The sequence below is a fragment of the Lytechinus variegatus genome, chromosome 3 (assembly GCF_018143015.1).
Source record: "Lytechinus variegatus isolate NC3 chromosome 3, Lvar_3.0, whole genome shotgun sequence".
Lineage (NCBI taxonomy): Eukaryota > Metazoa > Echinodermata > Echinoidea > Temnopleuroida > Toxopneustidae > Lytechinus > Lytechinus variegatus.
In genome coordinates, this window is record NC_054742.1 from 42,181,703 (window position 1) to 42,207,969 (window position 26,267).

Sequence of the window (26,267 nt, forward strand, 5' to 3'; positions counted from 1 at the left end):
CCGATGCTGTTTTGATACTAGTTGGATAAAAACCTATCTGGTGTTAGACTACTACCAAAATCGGTGTTGTGTAACACTTCCCTGCGTGTGGACATATATACATTCCGGGCTGGTGTTGATTCAACAACGGAGTTTTTGCAGTGTATGTTCCTTGATGATTAAGATTCGAATTCATCGAATATTGTTCATAGTTCATGTTCAAAATATTGACTACTGTATATGTATTCCTATCATCAGTCCAGTGCAATTATAGCATGTAATAATAATACTTCATCTGAATCCGTGTTGTGTATGGCAAATATTTCTGTAGAATATACATGTACAATGGGAGGCTGACCATGCCAGAAAGAAAAATCGCATCAGGATAGTAATTTTTACTTTTTAACACGTTTGCTGGGGAAAAAATTGGGGGTGTTAAGCCCTAGCCTCCCCCGCCTCTCTCGATCAACATTTACATTCGACAAGTTGTCAAATGTAACGATTTTCCTTGTTTTCATTGACTGAGAGGAGCAGTTACTATGGTAACTGTCAGATAAGAACAGTACTTGTCGGATAAAACATCCGAAAGGTCCTTTCGCGAGTAACATAAATTGACAATGACCTATTCTTATAGGTAAGTTTGGCGTTCATGCTGAATTACATAATTATACTTGGACTTTGGGCACGTTGCTTACATTCTGTATGGACTTTGACTCTTTTAAAGGATGTTTCTTAAATAAAGAAATAATCACACTGAATAAAATGGTGTGCATTTACAATGACCTTTGTATCGTTTCTAAAATGTTTGAGGTTATCGAAAGCGTGCAGTGCATTGAAACCGATTTAGAACATACTGCATATTATATCACTAAACGATGTAATGATACACTTCATTTGCTTGAATTATTCGACCGGTTCACAGCTAGAAGTAGAACAACACAGATCCTAGTAAGTAACTATGTTTTTACTAAAGCTTCAAAACAAACCACAATTAACATTATTATACCACCCACGAACATCCGTCGGCTTTAGCAAGACAACGTTCACTTTTTGCTTATCAAAGTTGTAGCGTTGTTAGTGAGGGTGAAATGTACTGAAATGATAAATAAAGATTCAATTTTGATTAATATACTTAATCTATTTATCTTTTCCGTCAAGGAGGAGGAGGAGGACAGGACAGAAAATGCTCTCCTTATCATTTTATACTCTTGTTCCTTCTTCCGTCCCTCTTTTCTCATTAAAAAAAATCTTAGGGGCGATCGCTCTTCCTCACCGAAGCATCGATCGCCCCTGATTGCAAGTCCTGTAATTATTGTAATTAAAGTGTGCATATTTTTGTTATATGCTGAGCAGAGAGGGCATATAAAATTTTCTTAGCTTATTTGAAAAATAAATTTGATTGATTTGTTTTCTCTTTTTTCAGACCTAGATTAAATTTAATTGTTGTTCCTTGGTCACATTCAAGAGGTCATAAACAATGTCTTATCGAGTCTTTGAGAGCGCTGATATTGCCAAAGACTACGCCCTCTATCGTCCATCTGTTCCTGATGATGTGGTTGATGCTATCATTAAAAAAATTCAATTTAAGGTAGGCCTACATGTACTTTCGTTTACTTTTATCATAATTGCACGTTAAGAACCCACTGCACGGGGAAACCCCGGTGTTGTGGTCCACGTGCACTTCCTCCAATAAAAATATATATCGGGAGGAGAGACCTGCAGGTCACAGTGATTCAGTTCGGTTTTCGCCTCCCAGGCACAGGTGACGCTAAACAAATAATAATAATATACATTTTCAAGTAAATGTAATACCCTTGATCATAAGTCCTATTTTTTTAAAAATACTTCTCTACTATTTTCATTAAAGAAATCAGATTATGATTCCTTAGCGGTCGACATCGCCTGTGGGTCAGGCCAGTTTACGCAGAGCATTGCCCGACATTTCGACCGCATCATCGGGTTTGATATCAGCAAAGCCCAGATCGATGAAGCAAAGAGTCAGAACCAGAGAGGAAACGTGGAATATAGGCAAGTAAACATTAACATGGTTAAAGTAGTTTTCAGAATAATTAGTGGATTCGGCGATGGTTTTACCTTTGAGATATGAAAACAGTGTTTTAGAGATTTTTTTAAAATACTGAAATCCCCCAGACTTTAAATCTATTTGAGTCCGAAACTTTAAAGGCTTGAAATGGATATCAATCTTTTCAATTTACCCTCAACTTAACGATTTTTTGATTAACCTATTTTTAATCGTTTGCATTCGGACATCATTCATAAATATGACAAACATTGTATTGAACGTTTTTGTTCAGCTTGCATTTTACTCTCACTATATCGTCATACCCATAAAGAATAAAACTCAAAGTACTTGTCAGAGAGGTTTTAAAACAAAGTCTGTTTTATCCGACAGTTACCAAAGTAACAATACTTCTCAGCCAATCAAACCCAAGGAATGTTATCACAGGTGGGTGTTTCATAGAGCTGTTCGTAAGAACGACTGGTGATCCTTTCTTTTGGTAAATGATATTCACCAATAAATGTTCTTTGGTGACTATTTAGCGGGTAAGAAAGGTTCACCAGTCGTTCTTAAAGTCGCTCTGAACTTATACGAACAGCTTTATGAAACACCTTGCTGACAACTTGTCGGACAAAATTGTTGATGAAACGCTCCCCCGAATAGTTACAGATATAATGTGCAGCATAAACTTGCATCACGTCTATCCCTATGTTCATTTGTGTGTTTCACTTACATTTTCCTATCTGTCATTACTTTCTTTTACCATCAATTTAAAGAATTTCATCAGCTGAAAAGATTCCACTGGAATCCAACACGGTAGATCTTGTAACTGTTTCCCAAGCTGCTCATTGGTTGGACTTCCCTGCCTTCTGCGATGAAGCTGACCGTGTTCTACGACCAGGGGGATACATCGTGGTCGTATCTTCGATACGGAAAACGTTGCACCACGATGATCCCATTTTGGAGGCTAAGATCAACGATTGCAATGATAGATACGTGAGTTATGATGGTCGAAATGTCATGAAAAAATAATTAATTCAACAAACTACGCGTGTCCTGGGACATTTTCGACGAGGGGCAGTCAGTGGCATAGGCATTCATAATTTTCAACAATATTGGGGGTCGAATTGAAGCAGTGGTTTAATTTCCTTTAGAAGAAAAATCATTCACCATGTTTAGTGCTACACTCGACCCAACTTATGGGTACCCGACAGTGAATACGTCTCTGATCATGCTTATGTATTCCTTACATCATGGCGACCGGATAACATAATTTTCTTGCACTTTGTGTTATCTGTGAACATTACGTATCTTCATTGTTAACAATAATGGCTAATGAGAGGTTTATGGCATCCATTTATTTTTAGATGAGTGTTCTGAATGCATACCGGCTGATCAGTCTGGAGAAGCTTCACACATTCTATGGAAACCTCAAATATCCTTACCCTGAAACAATAAGGTAATGTATATTCAAAAAGAAGAATGTAATTACATACAGTACTGGGGCGAGAATGGAAGAAAGTAAGAGATAGAGAGTGATGGAACTAGAAGAAGAAAAAGAAAAGAAGAAAAAGAAGACGAAGACGAATGAGGAGAAGAAGAAGAGGAAAAGGAAGACAAAGGAGAAAAAAAAAAGAAGAAGAAGGAAAAGGCGAAGAAAAAAAAGGAAAGGTAGGATGACGAAGAAGAAGAAGAAAAAGAAGGGTGAGGATCGGAAGGAGGAGGGGGGGGGGGAAGAAGATTGGAGCGTGGACAGTGGCAGAGGGTGCATTAATTTAGAGGATGAAGGAGAAATATAGAAATATATACAGGATTGGAGAGGGGAAGTGGAAGAAAGAGGGTTGAATAGAAAGAAAGACATATTTGGAGACATTCTATTTGTCTTTTTCTGATTTCTCTTCTTTTCCGCAGGGATACAATCGGAAAAAACGTCCAAATGTCACCTGCTGATTACCTTAATCTTACTAAGACGATGAGTTACTCGCTCAAATATAGAGAAAGTAATCCACATGACACATTTTTCCAAGAATTTGAGAAAAGGTAACGATTTTCTCTTATCATGATTGAAGAGAAACCGGGGTTTAGAAATTCCTTTAAAGAAATTATTTAACGGATACCTAATGCACCAAATATCAAAAGTAGCCTCAGGAGACCGGTTTCCAGATGTTGAAAGGAGATAAAGAGGAAATTAGAGTAAAAATAAAAGACGATGCCTGCGAATTATTTTCTGGTCATAATCATCCAATTACTGCATATAATCCTTCATCAAAGTGATGTTGTTTGAGCGTATCATGAGTGAATTTTGTTGAATGAATTCACAAAATTCGAATAAATATCACAAGGAGTCAGATATTAATTTGTTTGGAGAAAAAATGGCAGGCGAGAGAAATGTTAAATGATAAGTGAATACAACATAAAAATGCAGTAAAATATAATGAATAAAAAGGCAGATTAGATGGCATCTCTCGGGAAATAAACATGGGAATTACATTAACTTTATGGATAAAAAGAATCTCCTGTTTGTAGCTATATACCCATTCACCAATCCATTCTTTCACTTGAGATAACTTGTCAAGATTTTATATTAAAAAAATGAAAATAATCTCATCTATCAGGATTGTTGATAAAATCTTTATCCTCCCGGGACTCAAACGCGGGTCACTTACGACATGGATTGGTGACACTCGGATGATACATCATGAAAACCTTAAAAGAACTCACGATTGACGCTTCTACTGCAAAACACGATTGATCAATGATCATAACAGGGATATCACACTACGGCCTTTTTCTAAAAATAATTGGTTTGGTTTTGTATAAAATCGTCAAATTTTTATTTTATGAAATGACAAAAAATGCGAATGTTGGATGGCTATAGTGTAGCCATCGCTTGGAGATTTAATTCCTATTGATAAAAAGCACAGATATCAAGAAGTCGTGTGAGATATGCGGGAAACCGAGTTTGACAAAACTAAAGTTTAAGATGTTCTTATGAAATTCATATGTCAACAATTTTTATCTCCATCTTATTTCTATAGCCTGGTTGAGATCTTGAAAAATGAAGGAGAAAATGATGGCCGATTCCGTCTTACTTTCTGGTATGATATGTTCATCGGTCAAAAAGGATTACAAGTATAATCTTCGAAGTAGGGTTTATCCTGACATCAGTATTTGTTAAGATTGTTATTTTTGGTTAGGCTCAATATACCTTAAATATCTATAATTCTACGGAAAGAATGAACCCAATATGTGTGATTCTAAATAAAGTAGCCCGTTATTATCCCTAAAATCTCTTTGTAGCTTTTGTCACAATGTTTGGATAATACAGATTAAGGTCTTATAAATCTAAAGATATATATTCCTCTAGGCTTAAAATCGCCATGGGACTTGATTACCAGTATGAATAATGTTTGATGGTTATCTATGCCACTGCAGGTTTCTCCTACCATTCCCTGTTTTTCATACAATTATGTTGACAAGGCAAAAGCGATTTTGTGTCTCGCCCACTTATGAAAATAACCAGAAATATCGTGATTTGCAAGGGCACCCCACGCAACATAATTGTATCGAACTTCATTGTGAAATGATAGGGATGGAATAACACTTGTCATAAGAGCCCTGCACGCAAACTTTAATGTTGACCTTTGACCTTACCATGTGACCTCCGACTGCAGCATAACATGCAGGTCCCCAAAGTCCATCAACCATCCAAGTTTGGTTGAAAAGCGACTTACAGTTGCGGAGTTAGGTGTCATAAGAGAGTCTTGCATGTAAACTTTAACGTTGACCAGAAAATTACCTTTGACCTTACCATGTGACCTCCGACTGCAGCCTAACATGCAGGACCCCAAGTCCATTCACTATCCAAGTTTGGTTGAAAAGCGACTTACGGTTGTGGAGTTGTCATAAGAGAGTCTTGCATGTAAACTTTAACGTTGACCTGAAAATTACCTTTGACCTTACCATGTGACCTCCGACTGTAGCATAACATGCAGGTCCCCCAAGTCCATCTACCATCCAAGTTTGGTTGAAAAGCGACTTACGGTTGTGGAGTTAGGTGTCATAAGAGAGTCTTGCATGTAAACTTTAACGTTGACCTGAAAATGACCTTTGACCTTACCATGTGACCTCCGACTGCAGCCTAACATGCAGGTCCCCCAAGTCCATTCACTATCCAAGTTTGGTTGAAAAGCGACTTACGATTGCGGAGTTAAGTGTCATAAGAGAGTCTTGCATGTAAACTTTAACGTTGACCTGAAAATGACCTTTAACCTTACCATGTGACCTCCGACTGTAGCATAACATGCAGGTCCCCCAAGTCCATCTACCATCCAAGTTTGGTTGAAAAGCGACTTACGGTTGTGGAGTTAGGTGTCATAAGAGAGTCTTGCATGTAAACTTTAACGTTGACCTGAAAATGACCTTTGACCTTACCATGTGACCTCCGACTGTAGCATAACATGCAGGTCCCCCAAGTCCATCTACCATCCAAGTTTGGTTGAAAAGCGACTTACGGTTGTGGAGTTATGTGTCATTAAATTCGTGACGGACGGACGACATTTGGATAAAGTCTCGCCTTCACCTCTAGTGGGCGAGACAAAAATGAGTATATCTTATTAGGTCGTTGAATATGACAGATCCATGTACAAATGAGGTGAGAGTGAACGACGATGATGAGCTGAATTAATGCTCACATATTGTTACACTCTAGTCACTTAAATGAAACCAACCATGGTAACTAATTTTGCTGATCAGGAGATGTTTCATAAAGCTGAACGTATAAGTTACGAGCGACTTAAAGAAAAACTGGTGAACCTCTCTTTGGAGCTAAATAATCACCAACAATTAATGGTGAATATCATTTACCAAAAGAAATGCTCACCAGTCATTCTTAAAGACATTCTTAACTAACGAACAGCTTTATGAAACGGTCCCGGGTGTGGTTTAAGCGGTGTGACGCTACAATAATGTTGTAATACTGATGCAATTTTTGAAGTAGGGATAAATTAAACAGGCAGGAGATATCTAGCAGCAAAATGGCTTGATGAAACATGTATTATCTTCATTTTAATGCACTTAATGCTAATATTAGATGATGGGAGCAATTACCAAACATCTTTCATGTACTCAGATTGTTGACAATGTACTCAATGTCTATCAAATTTGCCTATAGTAAGTGGATGACAGTCTGAATTACCCCTCTTTTCACCGAACAAGGGCAATTAGCTTTACAATTTATCAAAGAAACGTCTTGGTTAACGACAATGTGAGAAGAAAGTTATACTTACCGATGGGCCTAATGGAACTGCCGTGTGAACATATATGAATATTGACTATTCATTCGATATATATATGATTTTGTTATTTTTAAACGAAAAAGTCAAAACCAATACTCTAATAAGTTGTGAGATTTATATCTAGTCATTGTATTGATTCTTATAGAAGAAAATGAGTATAACTTATCATGAAGATATTTTATTTCCATGAACAATATGTGTAATCATCATTCAAACTTTCAGACAATGCAATTTCTTGCTGAATATGTTAAGAAATGTGAGCAATTTGAATAAAGTACTGTCCAATACATAAGCTGTGATTAGTTTACTGTACATTAAAGTATACATGTGATTCAGTTAATGATTAAAGTGAGTACAAAGTCAGTTCTTGTTAAGTTCTATATTTGCAGATGAATCCTTTCAACTTATATTAAAGGCTGACTTTAGTTTGGTTAATCTAGTGTATATCGGGACTGCATTGACATCATATTTACTTTGCTCTTTCGCAGTTTCCTTTCATGTTCATATGCTGTGAATATCTTTGGTAAAATTTTTGCATTTATATCTTATCTTGTATCTCTGCCTCTCTTCACTCTTTTTTTTTAAAATATGTTTGATGTATTGCAATGGGCCTGAATAAATCAATAAATGAAATGAAATCTTTGTTTAAATCTTTTCTGGATATGACTGCTTTGTCAGACAAACTTGTTAAATACCATGTAAATGAACGTAAGGCCTAAAAATAGATGGACGCTGCGCCAAATAAGCGGGGAATGAAAATTGGCCAAAAATGTTATAAAGCATGAGCAGGAAATATTTCAATTATTATTTTTCTTGTATGTTTAAAAAATGAATTTCTAGCCTCGAATTGCATGCAATTAAAACTCCGTTGACATGAGATTACGGCATAGAGTTTGAGTGTTTCTAAAGCAAAATATATACAGTATCTAACAAGCAGATGAGAGGTGAATACAGGGAAGTTATGTTATTGTATATCCCACTGCTTCATATTTTAAATGATGTACAATTGTTTTGGCTTACTGGTCTAAAACAGCAATGTAAGATAGATGTAAAAGTTGCTTTGGAATGGATCGTTTTATGAATTGCACAGCATAATACCACTGTGGAACAGACAAAAATATATTTTTGTCTGTATAAGCCTGTTGTCATCCTTGCTTCAATGGGTTTGAAACGAATATTCATTTGGATTTTGGACAATGAAAACCAAATTGAACAAAGTGCAACTGACTTGCCGCGTTGAATCCTGTGTATTCTGCAAACTTGACAACATGTGTACAATAAAATTAGATTTCAGCAGAAACCATTGCTGTATATTTTTTTTCCCAGCAAGCATGTGTGAGATATCGCTATAGATGAGAGCATGATTGGCTTGCCCCGAATCTATATTTTATTCTAACAAAATCTGTTGACTTATCGAATCAGATCATTTCACTACATCGCGAAACGTAAACGTAAGTATCATTTATTGCTTATCCTAATGACCTATATTTTTCGTATACACAACAATATTTAGTATTATAAAACGAACAAGAAAAATAGTCCTGTATGGCATAGTCATACGCTAGGCAGAATATGATAATTTGACAGAAAAGTTACATGCTTTTTGATATTACTGTTGAAACAAAAATTATGGAGCGAGGTTTAAACGTGTCAATTTACAAAAGATAGATTAAGGCATGTTCTGATATTTATCGTGACCTTTTCCTCGCACGGTATCAAAGAGGATGTTGGGTGTCGTAGTATATAGCGATAATTATAATTATAGAAAATTTTGATATCTTCTTTACACCAGTCCTGTACAGTAGTCCACAGTAGCAATCGTGGTCATCACATGAAGCTGTACAAAATTATGAGCAACTCATTAAGGAAAAGCAGTTTTAATAAGAGAGTGGTTGACACCTGGAACAGTTTTCCTACTTCTGTCTCTGTATCTACCTTAATTTCTTCCAAATTAGACATGTTAGACAGGACAAACACCGCGCCGGTCCTCCACACACCAAATTCTCCCACAAAAAGTAAAATACCCCAAATTCTTCTGCCAATCAAATAGTTCCAAAAGTTATAGTACTATCCAATTCGGCCAAAGGAAGTTCATAATTGCCCTTCCTAGAATGAGTGTTAAATCATGGCTAATCATATCCATATCACTGTGTCAATCAGCTATAAATCAAAATAAAGTAATGGGTTGGCTTTGAATGACCATCTTTTGCATACCTGTATTTAATAGGCTCGTACGACCATTAAAATTTATACATGTTAAGGCCATCAGGAGAACAAAGAGCATCAACAGGTATAAAGATTATGCCAGCAAAATACAGAATAGTCAGTAGGGAGAAATTCACTGCAAATTCTGTACTTGTATCTTTAGATTGAAAATGGCAAGATTTTTAAAGATAGACCATAGCAACAAGTATGTCAATATTTGGACACCCCTCGTGACTTTGACAGCGGCCAGCGCAGAAGTATTTGAACTAGATAGTAATTATATTTATTTTATGGAAATGTAAAAAATGACGATATAAAAACCGAGATTCGTTGTCCCATATGAGACATGGTCATAAATCAGATTTAGGAGCTAGTGTAAATTGCACAGCGTGAGTTAAATATATCGCTAAATATATTGTTTCATGCAGAGCGACAATAATGCACCTGACTGGCTATTCCATTGGTCCGCCTTAAACTTAGCGTGATATTATTAGCATTTAGTGAGTATGGCACTATTTTGGTAAGCATAAACGCTTTCAATATTGTCTGCGTAATTAAACACCGTGTTTCAGGTTAATGGTAATCACGATGCATGCAGGGTTACCCACTACAGGTGCATGTATACAGCCGAAGAATAAGACTAATGCCGAACAGCACCAACTAAGTAGATACCAGGGGCAGATGAAGTTTCCTTTATGGGGAAGGCCTAGGCCTAAAGAAGCCTTGCCGTTTCATTCATATTTTCTGTGTGAGAAGCCAAAACTCATAATCACTGCGTACAATATTGTGGACAAAACGGAACACAATCATGTGCCCTAAATAAGCGAATGCGATTTTCTTTATTTCAACTGACTCTTGTCACTTGACTCTATATTTACTTGGCTCTTTGTTAAAAATAAACTTAATTATTATGTTATTCAACTTTCATCAATATAATCATTATTTCTATTTACAGGTCTCCTGTATAAATCAATACACACTGGAGACGAAAGGAGATTCAAAGCAGTTCAAAATGGTATCACGGGGCCCATAACGAGGTAGGGGCGATTTCAGACGTTATGGCTATATAGCGCTAACAATCACCAGTGGTGTTCAGTAACGTACCTGTATCATTCAATCGTTATCACCAGTCGTGATTGATAGCGCCACCAGTCACAAGTGGTGCTCGAACATTCGAGTTGTTTAGCATTAACAATCACCGGTGGTTATCAGTTATATGTAATTCACACGTTATCGCGCCTTTGTCTAGAGTACAAACGTGGTCGAAAGTCGTGACAGATCGTGAGTGTTGATCAATTCTTTGATCCGTCCAATTTTTTTTCTACAATAAAAACAATTGGCACAACTGACCCCAAGATGTGATAAGATCTGACACGGTCACTACGATTACTCCAAGACTGAGATCAAGATTTACTCGTGGCGCGAATCGTGAAAGTGGAACCACCTTCACGATTGAAACCTTGGTGTAAAACATGGAGTAATCCTGGAGATCGTGTCAGATCTTATCAGATCTTGAGGTCAGTCGTGGTAATCATTTTGATTGGAAAGAAAAATCTAGAAATGCTAAAAACACTTTCCGATCAACCACGAAAGGCCAATCCTCATGGATGTATACGAAAGTGGGAATGGGGTATTAAAGAGTAACTCCGGGCTGAAAGTATTTGTATTAGATAAATAGAGTAACATTCATCGAGCAAAATGCAAAAAAAAAATCATCATCAAATTTAAGTGTTTTGTCTAATTTTGCTTTATCTGTTAAAAACATTTTCAGCCTGGAGTACCCCTTTACGGAGCATGATCTATCACCACTCATTCTCATTGGTGATTGATAATGTGATCATCTGCCATTGGCAATTCAAAGGAGCGATAATATTTGAACAGGTTTTTTCCTAAAAATAATACTGCAATAAAAAGGGGGAAATCCCAATGAGGTAATTAATAATTCTAAATATATACATTTACATGGCTTTTATTCGTAACAACATCTGTTATGATAATAACAACAATAATGATAATAATGATATTAATTATCACATTAATAATGATAAAAATGTGGTTGCATTAGGGCCTAAACTTAGCCAATGTTTCTCGTTTCAGTACATCTTTCGTCTAAAATCTAAACATTCAATTCATATTTTTTCTCTTGGCCATTTAAACTTTCTTATGATAAGTACAGTTACAATATATAGTCTAATATAATTACTTGAACTATAATCATGAATGAAATGAAGGTAATTTTTATCATACCCCATATATGATTACAGTGTTGTGTTGGTGAGTATATGACAAAACCAACGTGCGTTTGTATAAGAAAACAATTTTCTCTGCATTTCAGGAAAAAAAAGGCTCACACAAGCAATGCCATCTGTCTTTGATGACCACATCTCGTAACTCCAAGGCATAATCCGCCATGGCAATGGCTACAGGCAGCGATAGCGGAATGAAATGCGAAGAGACATGTTGTCACGGACATCCTGTATTAATTCATTATATCAACCAAGTGAGAAGAAGAATATGTCACGCCTGTGCGCTGAAGAAAGGTCATATTCATCTACTCGGACACAAAAAGTGGTATTGTGAGAGGCATCAGGAATCGGTAAAATCCTTCTGCATCACTCATGAAGAAGGTTGCTGCAAGTCATGTGCACTTATCTTCCATCAAAGTCCATGTCAGGTCACCGATATCCATACGATCCTTGATGAGAAACAAAAGCTGTTAGAAGGAAAGCTGTCCTCGAGGGAAAAGAGTTCGAAAGTCTTAAAGGATTGTCTCCATCAGGTGTCAGACAGTGTACCGGCTTTGGAGAAATCGTTCCAGAAAATTGAAGATGAAGTAATAAAGCATTATGATGAAGCTCTTGAGAAGGAAAGTGAAAGGGAGGAAGAAGCAATAAAAACAATTGAGGAGGAATACAAGGAGAAAATGAAGCTGCTGCTGCAAAAGAAGGACATTGACCTGGCATGCTGTCGAGAAGAAGCAGAAAAACGAAGAAAACCACTTCGAGAGAACAAGAAAGAAATACTCAACGAGATTTACAGATGTCAAAAAATATTAAAATCAAGAATAGAGAAACTGCGACGTGATTTGGAACAGCTCCATAGAAGCAGTCACGATCTTAAGATCAAAATTAATCATGTTCTTCATGCAGAACAAGACATTGTTTTGAAGTCAGTCGAAGTGTGTGCGGAAATCGAGAGGACCCTTAAGAGGACTGTCGAAATGAAAGGACTCCTCAAGGAAAAGGAAATCATTTTGAACTCCATATCTTTACTTAAGAAAAGAAGAAATGGGAGAGAGCACCATAGGTTATATTCCACACTCCAGGGATCGTGGCAGTTAGTAGATGAATTCAGAATTCCATCTTACATGAATGATTTGCGCATCCTCGGTTGTGCCTTTGAGGGAAACACTTTCTTTCAAGACATCAAAACGGGAGAAGGGTACGTATTCGATCCCACCAAACGAGAGATGGTCAAAGTGTTACAATATGATGGGAGGGGGTTGGTAAACTACTGTACACCTATCGATGAGGATTCACTACTCTGTGGAAGAACTCGGGGAGGATGCTTTAAGAAGACTCTCCACGGGTGCATCTGTGTGTACGACAGCAAATGGAAACTGAAGAAAGATTTTTATATTCCAAGGAATACGTCTGGATCATTCTCCTGTGTCAGTGTAGACGTTGATTGTGATGACATGATCGTTGCGTCAGAAGCTAAGCAGTCCAACATCTACATCATCAACTCGGCTGATGGTTCTATCGTCAAGATCATTCGTCTGCAGGATACCAAATGTAAGCGGAGCCTGTGCATGTCCTCTGGTGAAATAGTCGTATCTACGAGTCAAGGAGAATTCATCATTTTAGATCGAACTGGCAACACAAAGCGAATCCTACGGGACGACGAATGGCGATTAGCTGTCGACTTCTCCTTAGATCCTCTCTTAGATACAATGTATGTCGTTTACTGGGACGAGAGCCAATGTGTGTATGCAGTTGACGAAATATCAGTTGTTGGAAAAATATCAAAGAAGATATTGACCTTTCCTCAAGCAAGTTGGTCAGACACCACTTCCAAAGTTTGCACTTATCCTATAGTTATCACAGATTCAGGCAAGCTAGTTGCGTGCAATAAAGACAATATAATGACCTACAAGAGAAGAGTCTGTTTCATTGATGTTTTCATATAGGTTTTTCACCATGTGGCAATCTTAACCGTTGAGCAAATGCCACTTCGCAGAAACAAGACAAGGTAGAAATAAGTAGAGCTGTTAACACGGACATTTCTCATTTACTGAAGTTGCTCTGTAAAACGTATTGACCATTCACTAGACAATTTCAACGTATTTTTTTAATCTCTGAAACCATTTAAATGTCATTAACGATACACATATAAAATTGTCCCCAGAAAGAGAAAAATTAAAAATTACTGATTCAATTTCAAAAATTTAAAGACGCGAAAGTTTGATTTAATAGCAACACAGATCTAGGATTCTGTGATAAAGTGATCAGAGAATAAAATCGCTCTTACTTAGGAACCCAGTGTGTTTAAATATACCACCAGAAAACCACTAAAGTAATTCGTTGTATGAATCATTATAGTGCGGACAAGTAACTTTATTCAATATATTTGTTATGGATAGGTGCAACATAAAATGAAAACAGTGTTATAATTCACACAGTCAATGAAATACAGTTAATCACACATTACCGTCATGTATTTTCCTCTTCGATGTTTATGAGTAAAGGACCAAAATATAAAGTCAAATACCTATATTACAAGACATGGAGGGAATGACACGTTTTTCGTAATGCTAAAGTAATGTGGTTGTTTCATATTGAATCAGTATCAATCACGTGATTCTTGCGTATATGAGTGATGTCTTTCATATATTTTTCGTTATTATTTTAGGGGATTTTTTCTCAATATTATGTAAAATTTCCAATATTAACAAACTTGGCTTGTTATAAACTATCATAATTATTCTTATCATATAACAAATAAACACAGAAGACTTGGCCACTTTATTTCTTAGTGTAGGCCTATTCAATAATAGCATTTGTGAAATATGAAAAACAACTTGATATATAGATACAATCTTGAAGATATTGTTTACAATGATTGTGAAAACTCATATATCAGAAATTATACGCAAACATATTCATGAACATATTACTTTCTATGCAGAGATGTTGTAATATTATAAAGACGTGTTCTTTTTACGATTAAATGACCTCTAATCAATTCAAATGAATGTATTGTAAGTTGTCCATTTTCAGTTCCAATTATTCTTAGTGTCTCAAACATAATATAGTGGCTGTATCAAGAGCATGAGTGACAGATCAAAAAATAAAGATAATCGCTTGCTGAGATCCTTATGCGATATAAATTCTCTAGAATGACGCCAAAGAAATCGTGACGGAATGCATAAGAATCATCAGAAACGGTTTGATCTTCTCCATCTACTAGAAGTAAAGGAAAACCCTAAACGACAAGTTTCAATGTTCGCTTTGCAGAGCGCAAAATGCGCACCATTTAAAAATACACCTAAACTTTGTCGATAAAGGACAAAATATCTAAACTTCAATTCTTAAAAGATCCAGTTCAGTGTTCCGTCACTATTCGCCGAATATCTCGTTCCTTTCAAATCTGGCGTGTATATTTATTTGAAAATTTGCGAGGAAGTCCTCGAAAATACGGTTTACGGGTCAGTCAATTTGTGGTATTGAATGGTCCTCAGTTAAGACTTGCTTCTTCGGTTTCATTCGGCAGGTTCTCTATGTATGCTAAATCTTACAAATTCAATCTCATCACATATCCATCAATAATTTCTGATTGACTAATCTCATCTCTATGGGCAACTGAGACATGATTGCATGAGAAGCTGAAAATAACTAAAAAGGGAGTAAACCATATCCACATTCTTTTGGTACAAAAAATGTTACTTGTATTTCAGTTATTTAGACGGGCACACTCACAATGTCTATGTTGCAAACCTGGCGTAAACCATTGGCAAAGTACGTGTAACTAAAGTAATAGTACTCTTCATACAGGGGTATTATGTTATAATCTTAATTACAGTTTCATTGTCGATGGTAATTTATGTCCACTATATATCGGCGTTCCGAATCCGATCATACGCTTTTATTTGGAATAACCCCAACTTAAACTTAATTTTTTCAGGTTTTCTAAGTTGCGTGTATATGAAATTTGCCTCGGATTTTGGTCAATAGAATCAATACTAACCGTTGTATCTAGAGAGCCTTTCTTTCAGAATAGAAACTTATAAATAAATTCCCCCCCCAAAAAAAAAAAAAAAATTATGTCAGTGGATTCATGAGAACATATCAAGCGTTACATGTTTTAAGTTGAATATCATAAGGGTCCTCCTTTCCCATGATGCAAAGAAAGTACTTATGATAATAAAGTAAAAACGATGTTACTGGTTTCCATTTAAACGCTAAAATTAGATATCAACAGTCACTAACACTTAGTGGTTCACAGTTTTCAGACAATCTTGTAACTGTTTGTGGCGTCATCCCATCTGGAATGTCACTAACAAAATTACTCTCAACATTTGAAGATGTCGACAAGACTGATACAGGGCTGATGACGACTGTCTTTCCGGTGTTTCCTTGATTCGTCCCTGGATGTCCAGAGTAGGTCGGCGCCGAAATGTTCTCATCGTTTTCTTTCCATGCCACGGAATTTGTAGCTGTTTTATCAGAATTCTTTGGTTGATGAGTACTTGGGGCTACTGATGGTGGTACCCAACGCTGTGACTCCTGAGAGCTTCCGAGGCGTCCTCGTCTAAAATATCCAGAGAGGACGCTCCGCAGTGGATCAGTTAGAAGACCATACACCAGAGGGTTCATTGCCACATGTAGATATAGGAACATTTGGATCATTTTTATACAGAAGTCGGGTGGTGTGTTTGGTTTAAAGGTTGCCTGTAATGTGAAGACAATGACGGGTACCCAGGAGAAAAGATAAGACGCTATTATCAGTGCAAGGGATCGACCTAGGCGCTGTTCGCTGGGTCGGACGCTGGACATGGTGGATGAGGCGATAGAAGCAAGAGAGAAGCGTCGAGCATTGTCCCGTGATCGGCCTCCCGTTGCCGAAGCAAGACTTGATCTTCGTTGATTGACGTTTGATTTGGGTAAGTTCTGCCGAGGTGGCAAAGGCAAGAAATCTCTGTCTGTGTACAAGACAGGAGGCGCAGGTGAAGGGACACGAAGGGTACTTTGGTCATCACACACGGCTAAGGAAGCAACAGAGGCTGACAATATGTTGTTTGTGGTATGCTGAACTCGCTTGGAACTTTGGCGAACAGTGATAATAACTTTGGTGTAGCAAAATGCCATGGTGATGAGTGGAATGACGGTTGTAATAATAATTAGGAATATGACGTAAGATTCCGTGTCACTAAACCTTACAAAGCATTTGTTTAACCCATCGCATGGTGTCAGACTTCCCCAACCTACCAGTGGCGGAAGAGCACAGAGCCCAGCAAGGATCCAGGTTACCAAATACAATGCAAGGGTCTGAGACTTGTAAAACTCTGCAAATCTATTCTGCGACCTTGACATGACGATTAGCCGATAAATTGCCAAGATTGGAAATATGAATTCAATGCCTATTATGGCCCAGAGCATGAAGAAGCCATGAATCTGACAGAAAACAAATCCGTACGTCCAACCACCCTGTAGACAGCTCGCCACGGTCAGCGGAAGGGTAAGGCAATACATGAAATCTCCGATGACTAAATTCATGAGGTGGCTGTTTGATTTACTCCTTAGCTTGGGTTTCCTGTACAATATAAATACCACAGTGCCGTTACACAGGACAGCTAAAAGACACAGAAGAATGTCTAAGATGGCAATTACGATGTCTGCGATGTCGCGATTACTTTGCTCCCTGCAGTCAAGAGGAATATATGGGTCAGTGGTCGACATATTCGAGATGATCATCCTTTGAAAGGATGAAAAATTTGCCAGGTATGTCATGAAGCTGAAATCAAATTTTCCTCCATTCCATCTTAGACGTCAGCAAGGTCTTACATGAATATTATAGATATAAAAACCAGTACGAACCTTACATTGAGAGTTTGTGTGCAAACTGTTTAGTGCCCTCTTCTTTATACACCTATTCCCCCTTTCCTGAATCTGGTATTATACTTGGTGAATGTCATGGCCATTCAGTAGATGCCGTATCCTGCCAATCTAGTTGAATGGCATTAGCTCCTTTCCCGGGGATATGGAAAGCTTTTATAAATCAGCTCGGTCTCAGATTTCACTGAATCGTCAATCCTCACTTGTTATTATACGCACGTCACATGCACGAGAAAAAATGCTACCCTTTTGCTGGCAGATTCGACCATAGCGGTATATTTTCACAACGAAGACCACAGGCTGTAATGAAAATAAAAGAGAAAAAAAACTAGTTTCATAGTTGGCATCACAATGGCAATTTTAATTTTAAATTAAGAGTGCGCTCAATGAAATCACAGAAATATTAAAATGCATGCATATAAGTAAATCAGAAAAAAAATGTAACGATCACAAGAGGAATTGCTACACTAACATAAAACAACAATAAAACATAAATTTAGTATATGTTCGTTATAACTCTAACTTTCACGCAACCGTGATTATGTGTATAATAAATATCGTTAAGAAAAGACGCGTCATACTTAAAGGTACACATCCATACTTCTTCGTTGGTATCTGAAAATTAGGACATTACTTGGAAATTATCAACGACCTTGTCTCTCAGAACATTGACGGTTTATAGAAAAATAACAAAGTCCAATGAAAAGACAGGTAAATAATAAACTTTCTGCAGCGTTTTTTAGTACAACAAGTGGAATGCCTCTGGCCGTCTCACCTGCATCACGCGGTTCAATATAGCAGCAGTGCTGACTATGAATACTACTCTAACTCGCACAAGATGTTCAGTGATACATGGTTACTCTTATGTCCAAGTTTAATGAACTAGACCACTTTTTATGAACTAGACCAATAAACTTACAGAGATATGATGGTTATTCAACAAAAAACCCCAACATGGCCAAAGTTCATTGACCTTACATGACCTTTGACCTTGATCATGTGACCTGAAACTCGCACAGGATGTTCAGTGATACTTGATTACTCTTATGTACAAGTTTCATGAATCAGATCCATAAACATTCAAAGTTATGATGGTAATTCAACAGATACACCCAATTCGGCCAAAGTTCATTGACCTTTGACCTTGGTCATGTGACCTGAAATGAGCACAGGATATTCAGTGATACTTGATTACTCTAATGTCCAAGTTCAATGAACTAGACCAATAAACTTTCAAAGTTATGATGGTAATTCAACAGATACCCCCGATTCGGCCAAAGTTCATTGACCCTAAATGACCTTTGACCTTAATCATGAGACCTGAAACTTGCACAAAATGTTCAGTGATGCTTGATTACTATTATGTCCAAGTTTCATTAATCAGATCCATAAACTTTCAAAGTTATGATGGGAATTCAACAGATATCCCCAATTCGGCCAAAGTTCATTGACCCTAAATGACCTTTGACCTTGGTCATGTGACGTGAAACTCATGCAAGATGTTCAGTGATACTTGATTAACCTTATGTCCAAGTTTCATGAACTAGGTCCATATATTTTCTAAGTTATGATGACATTTCAAAAACTTAACCTCAGGTTAAGATTTCAATGTTGATTCCTCCAACATGGTCTAAGTTCATTGACCCTAAATGACCTTTGACCTTGGTCATGTGACATGAAACTCTAATAGGATGTTCAGTAATACTTGATTAACCTTATGGCCAAGTTTTATGAACTAGGTCCATATACTTTCTAAGTTATGACATCATTTCAAAAACTTAACCTCAGGTTAAGATTTGATGTTGACGCCGCCGCCGTCGGAAAAGCGGCGCCTATAGTCTCACTTTGCTTCGCAGGTGAGACAAAAATGGTTTTTATGTAACCATCACAACACTTAATCCTTTCTCATTGATGGATTAATTCGATAAATCCTCGTAGATTAGCTCCTTCACACGAGGACTAGTTGGCGAAGTGTTTCGTTCAATGACAATGAGGTGGAATTCCATAGCACGCAAAATCATAAAATTAATATGGTATGTAGGCCTATCCAAAAAAAAATCTGACAATTTTTCTAAATCTACACTGAAATAAATGGATGGTACTTCACACGATAGGGGGCGACTGACTCCTAATTTTCAAGTTATTAACATTTTTAAAAAGGATATAAAAAACAGAAACACGTAACAAGAAAACAGAAACACGTAACAAGAAAGAAAAGGTGTGAAGCTATAGCTCGTTCATTTGACTACAAAACACAAATTGTTTACTGAGAAGGAATCAGATTGAATCATCTAGCCCCCATCCCCGTCTACTACGTTTAATACTCTAAATGAGAAGTTTGCCAAACTAAAGAATGGGTTCGAACGTGTCACCCGATGTTTTTCACTTTCTGTTCGCAGAATTTAAAGAAAAAGTGACTTATTTCGAAACTTGTATTTCGTAAATGAAAATATTGACGAACGTTGGTCCAAGTATGGGGATGATTTTGGTGAAATAATACTCCAGTATCATACCATAGACATATCCCATCATTTATGTACATTAATAGCGTGTTTTCGTTCAACTACGCGGAATCAATCCTAGCACACAGCAAATGCGTTGAAAATGCAAGTCAAATGACAATGAAAACATAGGGTCTTTGTCGAAAATTGGTGAACCGGGACAGCTGATCATCCTAAGATTCAGAGCTAATAAAAAACTGCAAATATGTCGTTTGTCAAGAGTTACAGACGACACTGCAGTTTTGATTCACCGATTTTCGAATTCTGTGTCCTGAAGTGCTTTTGACAATAGTTCTCTACGTTTTAAAAAGCGTACGCGTACTTGTTGCGTCCGGTCCTACAGAATCTTAAAGCTTGAGATGTTTTAAGCGAAATCCAAAATCTAGACCAATCACCTGACTGTTTCAAAACAACATCATTACGAATATTCCATAATTGATTTGCGCATTTTTTCAGCTCGCTCGCTCCGTTCGCTCACATTACATAAATCTTGATATCCTTGATATCCTCACATTACATAAATCTTGATATCCTTGATATCCTGAAACAGATTTATTGGAGAATGGTGGCATTTTGAAATCAAATTAAAATTAGTTTTGATATCAATTACGGTAGCACTTTCGATTTTCGTATGTAAACAAAGTAAACAAAGGGCCTTTTCACACGTGAACCTTGAATCATCATTGTAATGATTGCAATTCGTCTTTAGAATCATCGGACCTTTCACACGCTCACTAGAAAACTGATTTGAATTCGAATTCTCGAGCGAAGTCGGTATGTGTCCATGGTGACTTGTCAATCAAAGCATTACATCGCAAATACAAACTACGATAAGTGCATGACAATTGTATTATCTACGGAAGTGGTTGAAAGGTCACGTAACTCCGCCCCCAAAAGATGTTTTGAAGTTCAAGCCTTTCACACGCAAAATTCGTAACGTAATTTAAGTGAAACTTAACTGGAATTCACCTCCGGAGTAGAATTGAATACGTGATTGTGATTACCGTTCGTGATTCTTATCATGTTTTAGTCTGGTTTCACGAGTGCGAAACTTTGTCATTGGCCTTATTTTTCACTGAAATCATCATTCAAATTACGATTTTTTATAAATCATGTGAAAGGGCGGTAAAACGTTCGAAATTGTATTGCAAACCCTTATTTGTTCCTTCGCAGCATAAGTTATGATAACTATACGAACGTCGTAAAAAGTATCCGAAATTTTGTCATTCTAGTGGGCATTTTAGCTTCATGATCTGTAACAATGTTGCTTCTTGAGTAATGAATCGTGAACTGAATGAGTGGTTCAAGACAGGTTCAGATTTTTGAAATATTCTGAAAACAGTTTCATCGTATTAAGATATTCATATGAAAGTGTGATTGAAACAAAAAATGAGACCATGCAGGGAAGAATAATTTTCATTCCAATTCATTACAACGAATCTCATTGATTATGTCGGGAAATTGGAATTCTGATATTCTAAATCCCCTACAGCGATTGGAACTTGATATCAATTTCTGTCCTCGACGGAGGCTACTGCACGCTTTATTTGAAATATATATTGTACGTTATGCTTGGTGCAAATTTTAACCTTGTATTGTATGGCGATAAAGAAGGCACAGGGAGAAAAGTTATCACGTGTGGATGTGATAGAGAGAGAAAAGATAAAACTGCACACACGTACAGTATTGCAAGAAAATCGTTTATGACATCTTCCAATCGGAAATTTAATTTCAGCGAAAAGTAATATTTGCAATTTTCAAGAATGAATATTAGCACTTCGAACTTTATAGCGTGGCAAACAATCAGATAATCGGTTATTACAAAGAGAAAAATGCTTGTGATACACGTACGAACAAAAAAAGAATCCGTTACTTGTCTGCGAGGGAGTGGGGCGAGAAATATACTATTTTCTGACGATAAAATTAGCATTATGGAGCTCTTTAAAGCCTGTGTGTAGCTTTGGTAAAGGGTCAATAATGTGATTGATAATCGAATATCATCTAATATGACAGTCTTACTGAAGCGTAGAGACCGTTGGATATTTTTCCAACTGCACTTCTCTGAGAAAATTTCAAATATTCAAATCTTGGATGTATAGCGCCCTCTCTCGGCGATGCTTGTTTTAAATTTAAAAAATGGGCATTCAAGCACTTATCTTATAAATTTAGTGATTAGATATCCAAAAGTTACAGATTAATAGAACATATCTTGAAAGTTTCAGCCCATTCCATGATTTGGAATAGGATTTAATTGAAAGACAAAAACACACAGATATTTTAATTTGATCGGGTGACCCGATCAAGTTAAATTTCCATGTAAAATCGCAAAATTTATCCTGTAAAACACATTTTCATTTCATATCCTCCACATCATAACTGTTATGGGGCATATCCATTCATATTAGCTAGCAATGAATTGGAATAGTGATAAGTGCATTTTGGTGGATTTACCAAAACTATACACAAGCTTTAAAACTTATTTTGATACAACACTCTTTTATAGAGGGAGATTACGACAAATTTAAGAAGGAGGTAATCTAAAAGCCTATAGTAGTATATGAATCGTATTTAGTGACGGGGTAAAGCTATAAACAATGATTTGGAGCATTCTTAAGCAAGTTGGTGGATTTTTAATTATTTTATTTGAGTAGACCCATTATTGCTAGTATTATATATCCGGAGGGCAGTACTGCCGGAGGGGCAACTTTGATTATGCTTTATATATATATATATATATATATATATATATATATATATATATATAGCAATAGTTCAGGTAATTTACAATGTAAAAATAATGAAGTGCACATTGTGGAAATTTTTGCCTTGCGTGCTTTTATGTCAAACGACAAAGGCTTTATTATTGTACAGTCTAATAACATGCAGGGAAGCTAATTTTTAAATTAAGAGAGCGATCACGATATTTTAGAGCACTTAATGGCTTGAAAAAAAGACTTGAATGCAATGCTCATGGCAGCATTTACATACAACATGCCTTCTCTAAATCCCCTGGATCGCTCCCCCTGGTACTCAAGCTACCTAGGCCACGGGGAAGGGGTTACTACCCAGCGCCATCTCCTGTGCTGAAATTGCCTTTTATCACGATCCAAACTATTTTTTTATGAACTATAACCTACCTAGTAGAACATGGAATATTTTACGATCAAATCAATGTTAATATGTAACTGCATGTTTGTCACAATCCTGTACATTCAATGACCTTCAATATTAAACGAGCGTCATGGGAACAATAATTCATTAAGACTTATTTTCATTTCAACTTCTACTTGTTTTTGTTCACAACGACGATTATTTTCACAATCTTCTCTTTCTTTCCCGTCCTTTGTCCCTCCAGCACTTCGTTTCCCTTGAAAAAAATTAAGCGAATAGCCTCGATCGCAAATCGATGTCGTTGTTTTTTCCCCCTCGAATCATTTTCTGAAAGTAATCAGCATTAGAAATGTCAACCTGCGGGTGACAACTGGCAATACACGATCACACTTCCAAAATGAAGAAAAGAAACACTGACGATTCATGTCCTTCAATCTACTAAAGTCAAACGAAATAATTGACAGGAAGTGAACGGTATTACTGTCGACTCCATTTCCTGTTTACCGGTAAGGATATCCCTGAAGATTTCGAGTAACTTTCTCGTAACTTTATTTTCAGATAAAATTACCATCGATCACAAATTAATAGTTCAAGAGAAAATAATGCTGCCTCACAATCAAACTGGATTTTTTTTCTTTTATTCAAACGAATTTGTCAAATATATTTCTCTTATTTTAAATAAGAGTTCAATGGATGATGTTTTTTTAGTAATATATTAATATTTTGTTAGAGCTGGTTGCATTGGATCTTTTAGATATAACATATTCCATATTTCTTACTTGTTTCTCAAGAATTGACTTCAAATCGATGTTACAATTTAATTTCTTTAAATAACTTTATTTGAGAGAACTTTATCAAATGAATGAAAAATATTAATCAAACCTATCACTATGAAATACTGAAATTTGAATTTTAGCTCATCATTCTTATGACTCTCGCAAAGCTCATCAATATCACTTGGAGGAGAATCCAGATTAAAAAAAGATGAGATGATGGCTTAAAACACATACCATCCAAGAAAGGCATTTCAAGCATTTCACAGAAGCGGGGAGCGGGAATCTTTAAAATAATCTTCCTCAAATGTCTGTCACTCAAAAAAGTTGGTCGTTATATTCAGATTTTCTTTTGACAGGAATGAAAATGGCTATCATTAACATATGAAGACTACTGCTACTCCTCAAGAAACAAATACAAATTATTATTTCGCAATTCATCAATCAAAAAATGTAGATTACACGATGACAATTTGGGGCTGAAAGAGGCGTGTCCCTTGTACCCCCCCCCTCTCTCTCTCTCTAAAAAAAATGTCCCTTTTCATTCCAGGATGCTCTCGTGCAGAGTCGTGATGCCAACACAGCAGTTACATCGATAAGCAAGAACTGTCAATTTCAATTTGACTACCTACCACAATGCATTCATAAATAGCATTCTATATTTTATGTATATACTGTAGGTGTTGATAAGCGGAAGGAATATGTTCTTGAAAGAGCTAGACATAATGAAGAGAGTGTATAATGATAAGGTAAAAAATATAACTTCTTTCATTTGGATACCAACAAAGCAATCCATGTACAAAATAGATTATAGCTATAAATAATAGACTCGAGATTAAAAATTAGTATAGAAAGAAAATAGAGGACGAAGAAAGGGGGTAGAGGACATGGTAGATGAAGAAACAAATGAAAAGAATGTGTGTGTATTTGAGTTTTGTCAGACGTGTGTCAATCAGATATAATTATTTACGTCTGGGACTGACCTTTAACGTCACCATCTGAAAGACGTGACCAGGGCTCGAACCTCTGCATCAATTTGTATCTTCCCCACAGCTTGGATTACAGGCCACGCCACAACGCCCAGTGTGTGTGTGTGTATTTGAGTTTTGTCAGACGTGTGTCAATCAGATATGATTATTTACGTCTGGGACCGACCTTTAACGTCACCATCCGAAAGACGTGACCAGGGCTCGAACCTCGAACCTGTGCATTAATATGTATCTTCCCTACAGCTTGGATTACAGGCGCACGCCACAACGCCCAGTGAGCAAGAGAGAGTGGGATATAGCAGAGAAGGTAAAAAGGGGTACAGCGAAAGGAATACAGGCGATATGAAGTGATGGTAGAGAGAGAAAGAGGAGGGTAGGCTTCCAACAAGACATCTAGGACTACAAAGGATGTATATTGATATACTGTGTAACGTCTTGTTAGACAAACAGGTGTCGATCTTTCGAGAATCGATTTTGATCTCCAGACGTGTCTCATGGATGATATCGATCGATCATGGAAACTTGCTGCAACACGTTAACCGTGACCCCCAATGGTGGCAACAAATAAATCAATACATGCCAACTTGGTTGATAATAATTCAGTTCTAACGCGTGAGCCAGATTCTCAAGGATAATAACCTAATAAACAACAGGAGAGGAACGCAGGGAATTGCGAGTCGATAGGCAGACAGTATTTGTCTCGTCATGATCAAGTAAAAAAAAAATCATCTTTATATCGCAGAAATTACGATTGAAGATACAGGAAATGATATCAAACCGGCAAAAATCGATTGCAATGGTAAACCCAGAAAACAGAACTACTCCATCTAACAATATTCTGTCACTGAAACTTTTAAATTGATTTTCCCTGGCTTTAATTTCAATCGGCGCATAGGATTTGGATACACGTTTCATTCTTTTCCAATTCAGAGAATAGAATTTAAAGCAATATTGTCTCATTTTCAATAACCCAATCACCACCCACTTTTGGTGTATATTATGACAATCAATTTTCAACTATTCACCAACAGTTTACCTCAAAATAAGAAAGAGGGCTAGGTGCAGATGATATTATGGCAAAAGATTAGTAAACAAGATTCATTTCATTTTGCAAAGTTCCTATCTCACGTTTAGTCTTTAATGAAACTTAAAATAACTCGAGAGAAACACAGAAAATGTATTGTCAGGCGATTAAGAAGAAAAACGAAAGCAAAAAGTCCTTTCATTTTATCATTTAAATTTTTTATCTCACCTTAGAATATTGACAGAATGATACGT

At 36.7% G+C, this 26,267-nt stretch overlaps 2 protein-coding genes across 4 annotated transcripts in view; one reads left to right on the forward strand and one right to left on the reverse strand.

Moving 5' to 3' along the window:
* The first annotated feature begins 758 nt into the window (after positions 1–758).
* Positions 759–5,614, forward strand: LOC121412211 (putative methyltransferase DDB_G0268948). Of its 2 annotated transcripts, XM_041605120.1 has the most exons (7): positions 838–927; positions 1,403–1,567; positions 1,847–2,007; positions 2,776–2,995; positions 3,367–3,458; positions 3,911–4,039; positions 5,038–5,614. In XM_041605120.1, exons 2-7 carry the CDS (start codon positions 1,457–1,459, stop codon positions 5,135–5,137), a joined length of 813 nt encoding a protein of 270 aa, XP_041461054.1. In that variant the 5' UTR covers positions 838–927; positions 1,403–1,456; the 3' UTR covers positions 5,138–5,614. The 2 variants fall into 2 exon arrangements, with proteins under 2 accessions (XP_041461053.1, XP_041461054.1); XM_041605119.1 differs by lacking the exon at positions 1,403–1,567 and having other exon boundaries at positions 759–927.
* A 6,223-nt stretch (positions 5,615–11,837) lies between these two features.
* Positions 11,838–26,267, reverse strand: part of LOC121411064 (methionine aminopeptidase 1D, mitochondrial-like) — a 41,463-nt gene continuing 27,033 nt past the window's right edge. The window contains exon 2 of one of the 2 annotated variants that reach the window (XM_041603550.1): positions 11,838–17,915. In XM_041603550.1, coding sequence (XP_041459484.1) covers positions 15,975–17,510 — 1,536 coding nt within the window. In that variant the 5' untranslated portion in view covers positions 17,511–17,915 and the 3' untranslated portion in view covers positions 11,838–15,974. The remainder of the gene's footprint in view (positions 17,916–26,267) is intronic. The other variant, XR_005969420.1, reaches the window with a different exon arrangement.